The sequence below is a fragment of the Enoplosus armatus genome, chromosome 9 (genome assembly GCF_043641665.1).
Source record: "Enoplosus armatus isolate fEnoArm2 chromosome 9, fEnoArm2.hap1, whole genome shotgun sequence".
Lineage (NCBI taxonomy): Eukaryota > Metazoa > Chordata > Actinopteri > Centrarchiformes > Enoplosidae > Enoplosus > Enoplosus armatus.
In genome coordinates this window covers 11334680-11349708 of record NC_092188.1, presented here as the reverse complement: position 1 = coordinate 11349708, position 15029 = coordinate 11334680, and the positions used below count along the sequence as shown (strand labels likewise).

Genomic DNA, 15029 nt, shown 5'->3' with positions numbered 1-15029 from the left:
ATTGTGATGTGCAGAGGTGCTGAGGAAAGACAGGAGACACAGCTGTTCAGGGGACTTGGAGTCTATGCTTGCATTAGCAAACATTTCTGCAGCTTCCTGCACTGTATGCACATTTGAAAGTTTGCTACATCTCATTGCGTGTGGAACTTATTCTGCATGGCACTCAGCATTTTTGCTTCAGTCAGCTCCAAACACATGAGACAAAGCTTTATTGGCTATTCAAATACAGTAGTTTCATCCCAGGTAATGACTCAGAACAGACAATCTCAGCCAGTGACAGTGACTTTAACCATGAAAAATGGTATCTAAATGTTTGTCTTGAGATATGTGAAATATCTGAAGAGAGACAACATAGGTAAAATAACTTTTAATTCCACCATCATCTGTAATGGTCATTGGGTTCCCCCCGTTATTAGTACATACTGTACTTTAGTTGCTTATTTATCTTATCTTCTGTCTGTGTTCTTCATCATCAACTCCTCCTTCAAATCATTTTACAAGAACAATGAAGTTTCACAACAGAATTCAACACCCTTGCGTGCAAACACACAGACAAACACTGGCTTAACTTTTTGTGGGGAGGAGCTCTGTCGGGTAAACACATGTAAACTAAACTGAGCTGTAACTAAGAAATGATGCAACCACACTGGGACCAGAGCCCTGTAGAGGAGGAATTAGTACCAGGGAGAAAAACACTTCAGTAAAATGCTTTTTCAATGCTACTTTTTGCATTGAAGTTTGATTGTAATAGTGGGGACCAATGCGGTGTATATGATTTACTAGTTTTGTTCTGTGGGAGGTTTTCTTTCTCTCTCTGTCGTATTATGTCACTTTTGGTATATTGTGGACTGCAGATGAAAATTAGTCAATCTTGGCTAATTCTATCACATTTACATTTTAATTCATGTCGATTTATATGCACTGTCCCGAACAAATAGGTAAAATAAAAGAGGAACAAGGAGAGGGAGAGAAATATTCATCCAGGTGTAACAAAGTGAATAGCGCAAAGACTCAGAGGAACCAAGCAGAAGCTGAAAGCTCTTAACTTGCAATATCGGACCTGTCAGCACAGATTTGTGACCAGACAGGTCAGTGTTGACACATAATGCACCTGTTGCTGACTAACTTTTTTTCTTTTCTTTTTTTTCCAGAAGACAGAGGATAATCAACAAAGCACAAACAATGTCGCCCCCTAATGGTGATTTCTTATTATTGCAAACTCCTGCAGCAGACGGGCCATACTTACAGGGAGATCCAACACTGGTTTGATTGCAACAGCTCCCTGTTGATGTAAAAGACAATGACAAATGTACAATGTACAACCATTCTATTATAACATAAAATGTACTTCACTCTTTTACCTCTGTGGAACATCGCTATGTGTCACTCTGTCTGGGGGATAATAGCCTGTGACAACAATGTTCTAGCCACCAGTCCAACTGGCTCACCTACTGAACAAACTGCTGCTCACATATAATGCAGCTGTTGTGCTCTTAGCCTGCCTCTCTCTGTTGCTGTCATTCTGTATCAGGTGTCCAAAGGTGCGCCCTGCTTGTGTACAAAATAGGTTGACTAATTTAAACTCCTGTAGCACAAAACATCCACTTTACGTGTTCATGCAGCTCCGGCACACTCGAGTGATTAAGGGCACACTTGCCCTTACATGCAGGCGGGCACCACACACTCACATCAGTTTTTCCATGACAACTAAACAAGGAGAGTCTGTTTTCATAATCCCTTCTAGAGTACTGTTCTGCTGTTTACAGTCAATCAAAATGTGACATCTTTATAGCACGCAACAATTAAACCGACAGTCGCATTTGACCAAAAACATTGTTTATGATTTTGGCTGTAGCACGGGAAAAAGACAGGTGATGATGGAAATAAGAGGTTTACAATAGAGTCCTCTGTGATTCAAATTTAAAAGACCATCAAAAATACAAAACAGGAAGACATAAACTAAAGAAAGAGAGGGGTTTGCTCCTGTACAGTTACCTCTACGTTGCCAAGAGCAGGGAATAGATAGTATAGTGTGGTCATTATTTGACACAAAGTGACTCCATGTTACAGTTATCAGTCATTTATTGTGTTCTCATGACATGATAGAAACATTCTGTCAGCAAGGCTAAATCTAAATTAAGAGATTGTGATTTCTGGGATGCTACAGTCTAAAGTCATTCAAGTGCTGTGCTGTAACACAAGTAGAGGAGTCAAGACAAGACAGGACACACACACACACACAGACACACACACACACACACAACAGAAAGCATGGAAGTCACAGTCAGAGCTCACATACACACACACAAACACACCAGAAAATCATATTATATATCAAAAATCAAAATCAGTCATAGCCAGTCGATTTGAAAATGTTACAATATAGACAATCTCTTGCACTGAAATTATACAGAACTGGGCTCTTACATTCCCCAAACATAACAGTGAATTAGCTTAGTCAATAAGTAAGTATGAAAAACAAAAAAAAAGAAATTGATTCAAACTTAACCAGAACCCATAAAATAGACGTCTTCTGATTAGCATACTTCAGCTGGTTACCTTGTCATCCATCCACTTCCTTTAATGTCACATCTCTTCATTAATGCGTATGTGCAAATCACTCTAACACCACAGTTTAATACTGGACAGGCAGGCCAAAGACATTTTCAACTTTCGTCAAAATGTAAAACACTGAACTGTATTCACATGTTATTAAGTCAAACAGCATAACGAGAAAATGATTCCCTGGAACCTTTTTTACTATGATTTCTGAAAACATTGAGGCAACTGTGAGCATATTTATCCAGCCAAAACGCCGCACAAGTCCCTTTTGAAATGCAAAACAGTGACTATATGAAATACCAACTGGGAGTGTTTAGACACAGAGACACGTGATCCTGACATGAGCCAGCAGAACTTCAACAATTCAACAACCGAGGAATATTCACATTCTCTAATTCTGAATTATACACACATCGTTAACACTTGTTGAGGCTACATAAAAAAATCAGGATATAAAATTAGACATACAGTACATCTGAGGTGCTTTTACAGATGACAGTCAGTTTTCTGCATACATGTAAGTTATGAATCCTGGTTACACTTGCATGCAATGTTTGTTGTCCGATCATTCTGGGACAAATTAAGACAAGTGTAAAAGGAGGGCATGTTTTTCTTACATTGCAAACTGATTTTTTTAACCTGTTATAAAGGTGTTTGACTCACCCTGTCAACAGAATTCTGCATAGTCTAAAATCACTTCAGCCACAATGTCCATAGGAGCATTGAAAAATTGAGGAGAAAGAAAGCAGGACCAAATATAAAATAAATAAAGCCAAAAGAGGGATTTGATATTTTCAGGCCAAGTGCAAATGCAAAAAAACATCAGATATTTATAGTCAGATCTCAAAAATCACACTGAAAGGAAAAAATTTAACCACATTTAGAAGTGAAAGTTCAATCAAGTATCGAAGTTTGACAGGATCAAGGCAATTCATTATCAACTCACATTAAGCGGTGAATATAAACCACCTTTAACTCTACAGACATGAGAAAAACTTTGAACACTGAGTGAACTGTGTCCATGAACTGCTGTCTCGCCACAATTTATTTGCTGAGATTTGTTGCACGCGTTTGGATAGTTACCCTCCGTGGTGGCGGCTCCTCAATGCTCCGATTGGCCACAAGGTCTTGCAGCTGCAGGGCCCCTCCGCCAATGAAGCAGAAGGCCGGACACACTGGAGCTGAACAATCCACGTGTCCCTCCCACAGGATCCGCAACGAGTGGGCATCGTAGAAGGTGATACGTCCTTTGTCACAGTCCAGACACACTCCTAGTCGGGGTGGCAGAGGAGCAGTATGAGGGTGAGGAAGGTTACTATGGCTGCTACTGTGGGAGTGCACTCCTCCCTGGCTCTGGCAGTCCCCCTGGCTCTGACTGTGACCATGTCCTTGAGGAAGCAGGATCTTGCCCATGCCCATGGTGAGGAAGCAGAAGGGAGGAGAGTCCTGGCCGTCCTCTGCCCCACTGTCATGGCCGCTGTCAGGGTCGCAGCTGGGGGGAGGCAGGGGGGGGGGCGGAGAAAATTAGGCTGTACAAGAGAAAAACTAAGCAAAGGAGGAAAATATATCTTGTGTTTAAAAGACTACACATTTAAATACAGTAGGACCTGAAGATGTGAAATACTCTGCAATGCTAACGTTCCTCCTAAATGACATTTCACTTTTCTTTTTTACACCTGTTTTGAATTTTTGTAACTGTAGTAATACAGTGATTATCAGAGAATGGTCTGCGTCTGTCCCCTCATGCCCACTGTGACTTTATTCCTAACCACAGCTAGATTAAATATATTGCAGTGCTGTTATGCAAATCTCCCAACTCCTATGTCCTGACCTGCACTCCCCTCAGCTCTTCAGAGTGTTTTAGCTCCCATCAATGTTGTGTTAAAGGTTGTTCCACTGCCCCAAGTGGCCAAATCAATTAATCAATCAATTAATGATGCTTTAAGTATGTAGTAAACAGGCCCAAACTGGCCATCAGGCCACAGGCAGAGCAGTTTTTGTGTGTAGTAATAAAACAAAAAAATATGTTACTGGCATAAACAGTAAATAGAGATAATGTTTCAACATAAACGTACAGTATACATGGTCTGTTATTAATGGGTGGAGATTGGCCTGGGCTGATGTTAGATTCCCGGCTTGAATTATTATCCCAGTCCGGCTCTGGTAGAAAGTACCACTTCTGGCATGGCTCCTAACCCTCTGTATAGGGAGTGTGTCAGTGAATGTACTTACATCATCAAGATCTCTATCAATCAATGAGACAGAGATAAATCCCATTCATAACTGCATTTGTGGTTCAGTGCATTATATTTATTGTCATAAGAAACAAAATTTGGTTTTTGAAACAAACCTGTGGATGACAATTAATCTAAAGTCTATATTTCAGAGAGTAAGATTCAGTTACCGAGGGCTGGCCATGTCCTGAGGGAGATGAAACCACTCTTGTAGCTTTGTCTCCTGCCCAACTCCCACCTGCAAGACAGAGAATCAGAAAGGCAGAGAGCTTTGTTCACATCCATTTTGAGTCAGCATGTAAAGTAAAGCTGATTCCACATATACAGTGCATTATAATACCAAACCAACTGACCAACAAGCATCCCTCTCACCTTTACCAGGTAGGAACCAGGCTCCACAGAGCATGCCCAGTAGTGTCTGCCTTGAGTGACAGCCAAGTCGGCCACAAGCAGGTCAGAAGTCAAGTGGCAAGAAGTGAGTGTGCGGTCGGCGGCCTGCAGGAGGGAGAGGCCTGGCACACTGCGGGCGTAGGTTTGGCCTTTACCCAATGCCAGCCTGTCAGCATGCAACCCCCAGCGTGAGTCCAAGGAGAAACTCAACACTGAGAGGGCGGGAAAAGGAGGCATACCAGGAGGGATAAAGAGGGAGAGAGATGGCGAGGAAGGCAGTGGAAAGGAGTCAGGAGGGAGGAGGGGTTAGATCCTGAAGCTGGGAGAGTCAGGCTACAGCAAGTCTGAACACATAACAGAAAAAGAGCTAAAGAAGAGTGGGAGGAGAACACGTAATAAGAGGCAGATCAAGAGAAAAGGTGTATTCAAGAGGAAAAGTAGGAAGAAGTGGCTTTACCAGTAGGAGGAAATGTGAGAAACAGAGTAAAGGTAACATTCACTCTATCTACATATTGTTAGATCAGAAAATAGAGTTTTGATTAAATGCTTTTTTTGTGAAGGAATGACAGCAAGTGAAACAATGGACAATATATGGAACAATAAAGACGTTTTTTAAAGTGCAGAAGGACAGACCTGTAGCAAGAAATACAGAAGCGGAAAGAGTCTGACTGGGATGAAACTGGAATGCAGAACGAAAAAAGGAAGGTTTGGTGCAGAAGATAAAATAAAAAATAAAGTGGGAATGGAGGAAATGAAGGGATGGAGAGAAAAGAAATATCAAGATTAGTCAATCAATTGAAAAATGACAATAACGGAAAAATATCCAACTTAAAACACAATATCTGCCAACAGTTTATTCTTTGTTACCAATGCAAAACAACTTGTTTCACAATTTTTAATTCCAATTTGAGGTATATGACTTATTCTCCAAGCTATTTACGGTACACTTGTTTCTTATAAAGGTATGGATTCAGTGAAACTACATTGGATACAAAGAATGGCCTCATTTCTTTTTAGAAGAATGGGAAGATGAGTTTTTTTTGTAGAGAATGAAATGTAAAGAATTAATAAATTGATAATGTAATATAATACATGTCCATATCTCACCAGATGCTGGAGGAGTGTGGAGGTAAACTTCCTCACTGTACTCTCCAAACCCGGCCTTGTTGCAGCCTCTCACCCTGAGCACATACACACTGTTGATCTGCAGCCGATCAATCACAGCGCTGGTCCCTCTCACTTCATCCAGACGCTGCCATGCTGTTGCAGCATTAGGGGATCGGGTGCCACCCCATGTTGCTGCAGCTCCTCCTGCTCGTCGCTGGTATTCAACAGAGAAGTGCCAAGCAGGGGCCGAGTCCTGAGGGAGGCGCCAGCACAAAAACAGCTGGTCATAAGCAAGTGTCTTCTGAGTGTCAATGACTGGAGCCAGTGGGGCTGTGGAGGAGACAAAGTGACAGAGAGGTCCAGGTTACATTAATTTACCTTAATAACGCATCATTTCACTTTAACGCGGTTCATATCACAGAAACAAAGGAGCCTACCATGTATGAACTCCAAGCCGTGGATGAGCTTGATCTCTTTGGATGCATCTAGGTGAAAATGTCTGAAGGAGGGATCAGCAGAGAGAGAGAAGCACTGGAGGTTCTCTATGGCCTTCACCAGCCTGGAGGGGGGGGGCACACAGATAAAGAAAGGAGAAGAGAAATAAAAAGGAAACAAAAAAATAGACATAAAAAAAAAAAACATAAGAGAAATTTCAAAAAGGAAGAAAAGTTAATTGATGGAGAGATGTCAGGATTCAGAATTCAGCTGAATGTGTGTGTGTTTGTGTGTTACCTGCTGTGAGTGACTCTGGCAGCCTGTACGAAGCAGGGTGCATCGGTCTCCTTGAGCAGCTCCTGTGTGTAGGCCATCAGACCCGCATGCTCCAGCAGGCCTCTCCTCTCTGAGACCTGGGCAGACAGGGCCTCCTCCCTTCTGCTGCGGGATCCCTCCAGGGCCAGAGCCAAAGCCCCCTGGCGCTCCACTACAGCCGCTCCCAGCTCTCGGATGCAGTGGGTGAGCTGCTGCAGAGCCACGGAGCTGTTCGCCTGGAAAGAGACAGACAGAAGACATCCAGTGAGAGGGGAGAAACTGTTGCTGCAGAGTGAATTCCTACAGATTAGGAATGACAAACACAGAGACAATGTCTTAGCTATTGCCAGCACAGAAGTATGCCATTGCAGTAGAGCCTCAGGCCTCTAGAGGGCCCACTAATACTACCTGTCCCTTCAGTTGCAACTGTAGTTAAAGTAAATTGGCAGGATAGACTGGGGATGGATTCCCATTGGATTAAAGCACAATAAAGAAGTAGTTTCTCATGAACTACAGCAAGTTGTTGATCGGTGTCAACAGTATTGCTTTTTGCAAAGAAACATGGATTTGATTCCAAGACAACATGCTGCTTTCAACCTGTTATACAACAGAAAAGTAATGATTCGTTGTGTAAAGCACAGCAGAGTGTTGAATGACAGAATTCCTGCTAGCCGCTTGGGATGGTCAGTTCCATTGATCCCAACAAAATATTGCAGCACTGTTGCACCTGTACAAAGATACAGTATGAGGAAACAGGTACTAAAGCAAAGGAAGTACAAACCAGAGGAAATATAGCTCACCTCCATCTGTTTGATGGCAGCTTCCAGTTGAGTGATCTGACTCTGTATTGTCTCCTGGCTGGCCAGGATGAAGTTGACTTCCTTGGTAACCTTGTCCTGTGAGACCAAAACAAAAGTTGACATTTCAAGGCTGCTAACATCAGGATCTTAACACAGTTGAAGCAGACTACACACAAACTCACCTTGAGGGCCTGGTAGGCCTGTGCTATAGGCAACACTTTGTGTCCATGGTGAACACGACGGAGCTTACAAAGTGGGCACAGTAACCTCTGGCAGTTACGGCAGTACCACTGCAGTCTCTCCTGCTCATGCTCTGTGCATGTTAGGACCTGGAGCACAAAAGAGGATTAAGGCACAACGACAATGGAAGAAAAGCTACTGTGTATGACGCACAAATCACAGAAACAGACAAACCTTTGGCCGAAAGTTGTTGGTGGGTAGAATGTGTTCATGCTGAGCTCGAGGGGTTCCCCAGGGGTGGTAGAGTTTGAAACACTCGTTGCAGAAGTTGGACTTGCAGTCAGCGCAGCCCTTAGTGGCCTCCAGAGACTGAGGAGGCTTGCAGAAACCACACATGATGGCTACGCTGCCCAGACTTACTGTGTGCCTGTACCTAAAGGGCAGACAGTGGGACAGGGAGATAAAGGCAGAGCTAATGCAAATCTGCAGCAGAAAAGAAAGTAAGAAACTTAAGAAAGGGGAGGTTGAGCTCATCCGAGTTTGCCCTGCTCTCTTTTCAGTAGTTAGTCCAACTCTTTTATTGCCTGACCTGGATACATCACCAGCAGCTGCCTTGTTAATGCATCCTGCGCAGTAAAACATGCACCGTCATACTTTCCTGACCAACACAACCACTGCCTGGGGAGGAAGCAGCTGCACTCATCAAACTGCTGCGTGTGAAACTGCCGATGCCCATATCTCTCTCTCCATCTCAGAACACTTTTTTCAAAAGCAGCTCCTCTCACTTTGATCTTCACTATTTGAACTGATAAGAGACGAGGATGATCAACATTAAAGGAGGATGAGAAGTATTTTCACTCCAAACTTCTTCAACAAAACTTTGGTAAAAATGTAACCATTTTGCCACAGTTGTTGTCGTACAGTACAGTACAGTACACTGCAGTTTTTGAGCTGTCCCTGCAGTCTGCAGTCAGGCTTAGCTTTGGATCAGGACTAAAGGAAAGATTCATTATTGAAACTCATTCCAACAAATGATTTCCTGTCTCATTTATAAAGCAGTATTGACTAAGCCCTTCATTCGCTGCCTTTCGTCATTGCCTGCAGGATTGGTAAAAGGGATTTATTTTCTAAACCACCTACTTTGTTTCTGATTGAAATAACATAAAAAACACAAGTCATGTTTGAGACAGCAGTATCAGCTCTGGCTACACCTGACTGTGACTGTCTGCTACAGCATATACTGTATCTATGGTGTTTCTGTTTGTGCATATGCATACCTCTCCACAATCCGCTCCAGTGTGAGGTTGCGGAGGCAGTCTGTTAGGCCTTTCTCTCCAAGCTCCACGTCCTGCTGACAGGAAGGACACGGGAACAACATGGGGGGAGGGGCTGCATCTTTCCGCCTCCGCCCCGGGTATGTCCCACACACTGGGAGAAGGATGCAGGTGTAGAGGAGAGGCGATGAAGGAGAAAGCAACATGGATAGAGAAATAGAGGAGAAAAAGTGAGTGAGACAGTTAATCAGGGAATTAAGAGACAGACTGCTGAGAGAAAGTATAAAGTAGAACTCTTGGTTGTCCCTCACACACACACACACACACATACATATACATATATATATATATATATATATATATATATGTATATATATATATATATATATATGTATAGAGAGAGAGAGAGAGAGAGAGAGAGAGCACAGTGATACATTAAGGTTAAGGTTAGTTCACTGTGGAGGAAACACTGTTTGCTTACACATACACACTCTGAAAACACACCTGCTCGACAGATGCTTAGTGCCTCTGTGGCCCTTGCTCTACATGCACTTAAATAAGTCATGACATGAATACCTAAAGCTCTGGATGTACAACGGGATACTGATGTGTCAGCAATATCACCTATGAAACTCAGATGCTCACAGGACAGTGGCGTCATATCACACCATCATCTTTGCATTTTTAAATGATGATGTCACTCTCAGGTGGCTTAATGCTGAGATCATTCGGTTTTTCTCTCACACATGAGCACAGCTTATTGCCAGGCCCACTTAAAATCCCCATCAGTTGTACCAATCATGCACACACATAATCTTCACATCCTTCCTCCACCTGTTCTGAGGACCCGTTCCAGGCGGTCAGGGGTCCTGGGTGTGGGTCTTCGCGCCTGTCTCGGGGAGCGAGTGTTGGGTGTGGAGGCTGGAGAGTTGGGCTCTGGAGGGAGGTCTGGAGGAGGATAACCTCTTTGCACCAACACCTCAGCCGCACACAGCAGGCACACACTGTGCTGGCATGGCAGGAGGATGGGCTGCTTCACCATTTCATCACACACTGGGCAATGCAGCTCCTGTTCCATGCTCTTCATGTTGGACTGGAGAGGAGAGGAGAGGTTCAAGAAGAGAACTGAGTGAGGAGTCAGATTCGATAAAGGCTGAGTCACTAGAATAAATAAAAAATCCACAGCTCTTTATGTTCTGCACCTCCTGTGACCTGAAAAACATTTATATGAGATGTGTAGGTGTCAAGAGCGAGAAGGGTAGCTGCATCAGATACTGGTTAGGCAGGCTGCTGTTGGATATACAGAGCACAGGAAGGGTACGTGTGGAGAGAAAAAATAGCTTTCCCTGACTTAAGACGTTATCCAGTCTCCCTTAATTTGAATAGAGTCATGTAGCTTGAAAAATGCAGATGCAGAATTAGCTTAGCAAGCTCTGGCATAAGACACCACGGTTTAGTATCCAAAACCTTTATTCAAGAGAGAGGGAACATCTTCAGATCAATAAAATAAATATAGCTGTCAGTCTGTGGCTTTTACACAAGTGTTACTGGTTGTGGAGGCCCTGTTCCAGTGTTGCAGTTACTAAACGCAGCATCCCGTTTCTATGACAACGCGCATCATCTGCCTTCTCATCGTATGCGGCCCGTAAGCAAGCATTTGAAGCTACTGTTAGCCAACACATTTCGTTTATTATTCATCAAACATCCACTGCTTTATCTGCTACAACGTTTGGATTGTGTGTGTATGCTGTTTGTGGCCTGGCTTTTATGTTTCCACCCACAGTGCTAGAGCTGTGCCAAAAACGTCTCTTTGATTCAATAGATGGCAAAAAAAAAAAACATGTTCTAAAGGAAGAAATGCCTCACATTCGTGTGTGCGTCCAAACGAGTCGAGAGGAAATGTGGCTAAATTGTGCGTTTAAATATGACGGTGGAGGGTAAAAGATTATAATGATGTGTCGTTTAAAATAAGCACACGTGGTTGAAATATATAGCGTAATAAAATGAGCGTCATACTTACACTAATGCGAACCAGCGCGTCCATGATAGAGGTAAAGGTTTGTAACTCCGCTTCTGCCATGCCTCCACGATCCCAGCGTCTCTGCGATACAACTAAACCCTTTCTGTCTGGGGAAAGCCAGGGGCAGGTTGTCTCAGTCCTACCGAGGGAAAGCAACCCTGGGCCTTGACTGGTGAACCGTTGCAACAGATATGCTGTCGGTTGTTTTATGTGCTTGCTGTGTGCTGTTGCGCACACGCCGATTCTGTGTCTGTCTGTCTCGAAGCAACGACTCGACTCGTTGTAGAAATAGGATGGGAGGGGGGATCGGAAGGGTCTGGTTTAGGCTATATCACAGCCGCATTGCCCAAGGAACGACTAACATCGTTAAAATGGGTCTTGGTGGTATGTTACAGCAATAGCTATTTTATTTTAATATATGCATATTTGAATATGTAAAAACATAATGTCCGGTCTCACAATAATACTCCTTTAATAACGGTTGGTGCATGATATTTTTATAAGAGCAAAATTTTGAAACGCATCGCTTCATTCCTGTTTCCCCCCAACAGTCTGGATAATCAGCAGCTCAGTTTCTCAAAATAAACCTACTGGTTGTTGTTTTCGGAGGTTCGTGTCTCAGTAGCCTAAAATTTACATATGCCAAATTGTTTATGGCCCAGTTTTCGAGTTGCCGTTAGATGGCAGTGTTGCGTAAGAAAATGAACAGTCCTCTCTCAATTGTTGTCCGTGTCCGGAAGCATTGAATGTTGGTTGTTAGTGAAACCGGTCTGTAATTAAGAATGCACCGGCTTCAGTTGGTGTTGTTGTAGCAACCGTCTGAAGGCTCAACAACGTGAAAGTTGAAGCTGGGTTGGTGGTAATATTAGTTGAATTAGCGATATGTTCGCTAAAATCTATTTGTCTAAGGTTATCGTTCAACGTCGAGCAGCGTTGTTTATGTTCGTCTTGGATAAAGTTAGCTAGCTAAGTGCTAACTAAGTGAGCAAACCACGCTAACTTAGCACTGGTTTAGCTGCAAGGCGCATTTAAATTATCGTAAACAACGTTACATTTTTTCGCCTGCCCAGCGCTGTTTGCGCATTGTGTTTTAGTTTAAGTTTACTCGTTGTCTGATTAAGTAAATAGCTGGTCAACATGTCGGCTGTCGTTAGCCTTGTCCCTGCACGGTTCTTGACTATCATTGCTCACCTTGTCATCGTTATCACGATCTTTTGGTCGAGGGTAAGTAAGACGAAAAACTGTTCACATATTCTAACCCATCGCGATAACTTAAACTTAGGTGTTAGGTGCGTTTTAGGATCACATTATTATTGTATATATTCAGAATTCATCACTGTTTCTCAAGTGTGTTTCATGCTGAGCATGTTGAAATGTTTGCTTCACAGGAAAACAACGTTAAGGCTTGCTTGCCTTTGGATTTCACGCAAGAGCAGTATGACAGTGAAGACAGAAAGTAAGAAAACACCTACACACAGAGTAAGAAATAATTTGACACACAGACAGACACACCCTCTAATATGTCTCTCTTTGTCTCAGGTTGGTGGTGGCATTGGCAGTCACCCTCGGCCTGTTTGCTATAGAGTTGGCTGGGTTCTTCTCTGGAGTGTCCATGTTCAACTGCAGCCAAGGTCTCCTTTGTATCCTTTACACTGACTCTGTGGGTCCCTCAGTGATGATATGATTGATAATTGAACAGAAGCTTATATCCATCAACAGTGGAGCTCAACAGTAAATATATATTTTTTGTCTAAAATGATATCCCATTGAGTGCCCTTGTAGCCAAAGTGTATGCTAAATAACAGTTTGTGGTTCGATTCCAGCGTGGGACCTTTGCTGCTATTATAGCCGCCTCTCCCCTTTTGGTTCCTGTCTGACTCTTCACTACCAACCGTCCAATAAGGGCAAACTTGCCAAAGATATAATCTTAAAAAAAATCATAATCTATGCAGCTGTAACTGAGACGTTGATGTGATGCTCCCAGGCGGAAAAAAGATAGGGCATGATATAAGAGCAGCAACTGAATGAACTGAATCTACGTCCTGGACAAAGAATGGGAGGTGGGAAGCAATTTTGGACTGAAATTGATGACAGGCTCATCACGAGCCAGGAAATTGTTGTCAAATGAAATAATAAATAATGAAATAATAGTGAGAAGCCCACTAAATATATCAAAGTATAAAAAGAGATAAGTGATACTAAAAAGTCATTCTAGTCTTCAGTTAACGTTCCATGACTCCAAACTCCTGTATATTCGCCTCTTCGTCTACTATAGCTACAGGAGCCCATGCCAGTGCCTCAGTGGCTCTGCTTTTCTTTCTATTTGAGCAGTGGGAGTGTGACATCTACTGGTGGATCCTTGCCATTTGCAGGTTAGTGTATATATACTTAATATTGTGTGTTTATTTTTCCAAAAGCATTTTTTTTCCCTGACAGATATTTTAACCAGCACTGGCTGTCCACTGCAGCGCATCCGTATCCTTGTCTTTCTTTGTGTTTGAGAAGTGGGAATGCTGGACGTATTGGGTTATTTTTGCCATCTGCAGGTTGGTGTGTGTGTGTGTGTGTGTGTGTGTGTGTGTGTGTGTGTGTGTGTGTGTTGATGTGCATGCATGAATTAGCTTTCAAAGAGCAAAGTGATAGAGCCTCTGTAAACAATGAAGTATCAGTAAGTATGAAATATGAATGCATGTTAGTATTGTGACTCTGTCCTTAATGGTTCTCTACATTTATATCTATGTCTGTCTCTCCCTCTAGTGTGCTGCCTGCTTTTGTGGAGATTCTTCTGTTTATAGCTGTTCTTGGACTGAAGAAGAAGCCATTATGAAAGACAGTCCTGATGTGAAATGCTACAATGCATTTCATTCCATTAATGTGGATATGAACATCTGCCTCAGTGTGTCAACAGATACTGTAGCTACAGAAGGTCCATGATTCATTAATGAGGCACAGAGGAATTAACTGAAAATGGTGTTTAACTGGCTTATGTGCATACACAGCACCAACAAGCCTCAAAATCTGTCTCAGTCTGTCTGTAAAATTTCCATGAAAAGTCTTAGAATGCTGTTGTAATCCCAAATACATTTTGTATATTTTTTTCTTAAACTGTTGATTGTTATTATTCTTTTTATTCTGAACACTATTTGCACTATTTTGCCTCCAAGGCCCATCTTTTTCACAGTGTGTGCCACGTATTATTATATATATATATGTATGTATGTGTATATATGTATATATGTGTGTGTGTGTATATATACAGTGCTTAACAAATTTATTAGACCACCACCCAGTGTAAGGTGTTTGCCACCGCTGCCCTAAATTAACAGTATTGCTGATTACCAAAATATTTTATGTTTCTGTAATGGTTAATCCACCAGTATGTGCAAGCCAAGCTCTTTAATCAAAATGATATCTTTAATGCTAAAATATAATTATTGTTGTTATCCATGAATTCTCAAATTTACTGTTTTACAAAAAATTTACATTACAATTTACATTATTATTTTTTGATTGAGATGCCAAATTACAGTTATTTACTTGCATTCCTGAACAGAAAAATTTGTTTTGTGGTTGCAAGAATGCAAGCTGTTATCAGGGCCAAAGGAGGTCATACAAAATATGAAGATTTTTGGTTAATATATGTGAATAAGGACTCTTTAGTTGTTCCATTTGTTATTTGCCTATTAAATAACAATACAATTTTTAGTTGGAA

At 42.2% G+C, this 15029-nt stretch overlaps 2 protein-coding genes across 5 annotated transcripts; one reads left to right on the top strand and one right to left on the bottom strand.

Annotated features, from left to right (window-relative positions):
- Positions 1–3606: 3606 nt before the first annotated feature.
- trim46a (tripartite motif containing 46a) lies at positions 3607–11377 on the bottom strand. The gene is made up of 12 exons (XM_070911992.1): positions 11318–11377; positions 10132–10390; positions 9301–9451; positions 8258–8456; positions 8026–8172; positions 7844–7939; positions 7026–7279; positions 6731–6852; positions 6294–6623; positions 5169–5398; positions 4967–5034; positions 3607–4054 (listed from the first exon to the last, which is right to left on the bottom strand). Exons 1-12 carry the CDS (start codon positions 11375–11377, stop codon positions 3607–3609), a joined length of 2364 nt encoding a protein of 787 aa, XP_070768093.1.
- A 968-nt stretch (positions 11378–12345) lies between these two features.
- On the top strand, positions 12346–14387 carry LOC139290570 (transmembrane protein 107-like). Of its 4 annotated transcripts, none has more exons than XM_070912390.1 (5): positions 12346–12541; positions 12706–12773; positions 12857–12957; positions 13767–13863; positions 14075–14387. In XM_070912390.1, the coding sequence occupies exons 1-5, from the start codon at positions 12455–12457 to the stop codon at positions 14142–14144; spliced, it is 423 nt and encodes a 140-aa protein (XP_070768491.1). In that variant the 5' UTR covers positions 12346–12454; the 3' UTR covers positions 14145–14387. The 4 variants fall into 4 exon arrangements, with proteins under 4 accessions (XP_070768491.1, XP_070768492.1, XP_070768490.1 ...); XM_070912391.1 differs by lacking the exon at positions 13767–13863 and adding an exon at positions 13593–13668; XM_070912389.1 differs by lacking the exon at positions 13767–13863 and adding an exon at positions 13593–13689.
- The last annotated feature ends 642 nt before the right edge of the window (positions 14388–15029 follow it).

Excerpts from the sequence above, each read along its gene's own strand:
- LOC139290570 (XM_070912390.1), top strand. The coding sequence starts at position 12,455 with ATGTCGGCTGTCGTTAGCCTTGTCCCTGCACGGTTCTTGACTATCATT. Across the intron at positions 12,542-12,705 it reads TCACGATCTTTTGGTCGAGG|GAAAACAACGTTAAGGCTTG; the intron begins GTAAGTAAGACG and ends TTTGCTTCACAG. Across the intron at positions 13,864-14,074 it reads GTTATTTTTGCCATCTGCAG|TGTGCTGCCTGCTTTTGTGG; the intron begins GTTGGTGTGTGT and ends CTCTCCCTCTAG.
- trim46a (XM_070911992.1), bottom strand. The coding sequence starts at position 11,377 with ATGGCAGAAGCGGAGTTACAAACCTTTACCTCTATCATGGACGCGCTG. Across the intron at positions 7,280-7,843 it reads CTGCCATCAAACAGATGGAG|GCGAACAGCTCCGTGGCTCT; the intron begins GTGAGCTATATT and ends GTCTCTTTCCAG. Across the intron at positions 5,399-6,293 it reads CCACACTCCTCCAGCATCTG|TGTTGAGTTTCTCCTTGGAC; the intron begins GTGAGATATGGA and ends CCGCCCTCTCAG.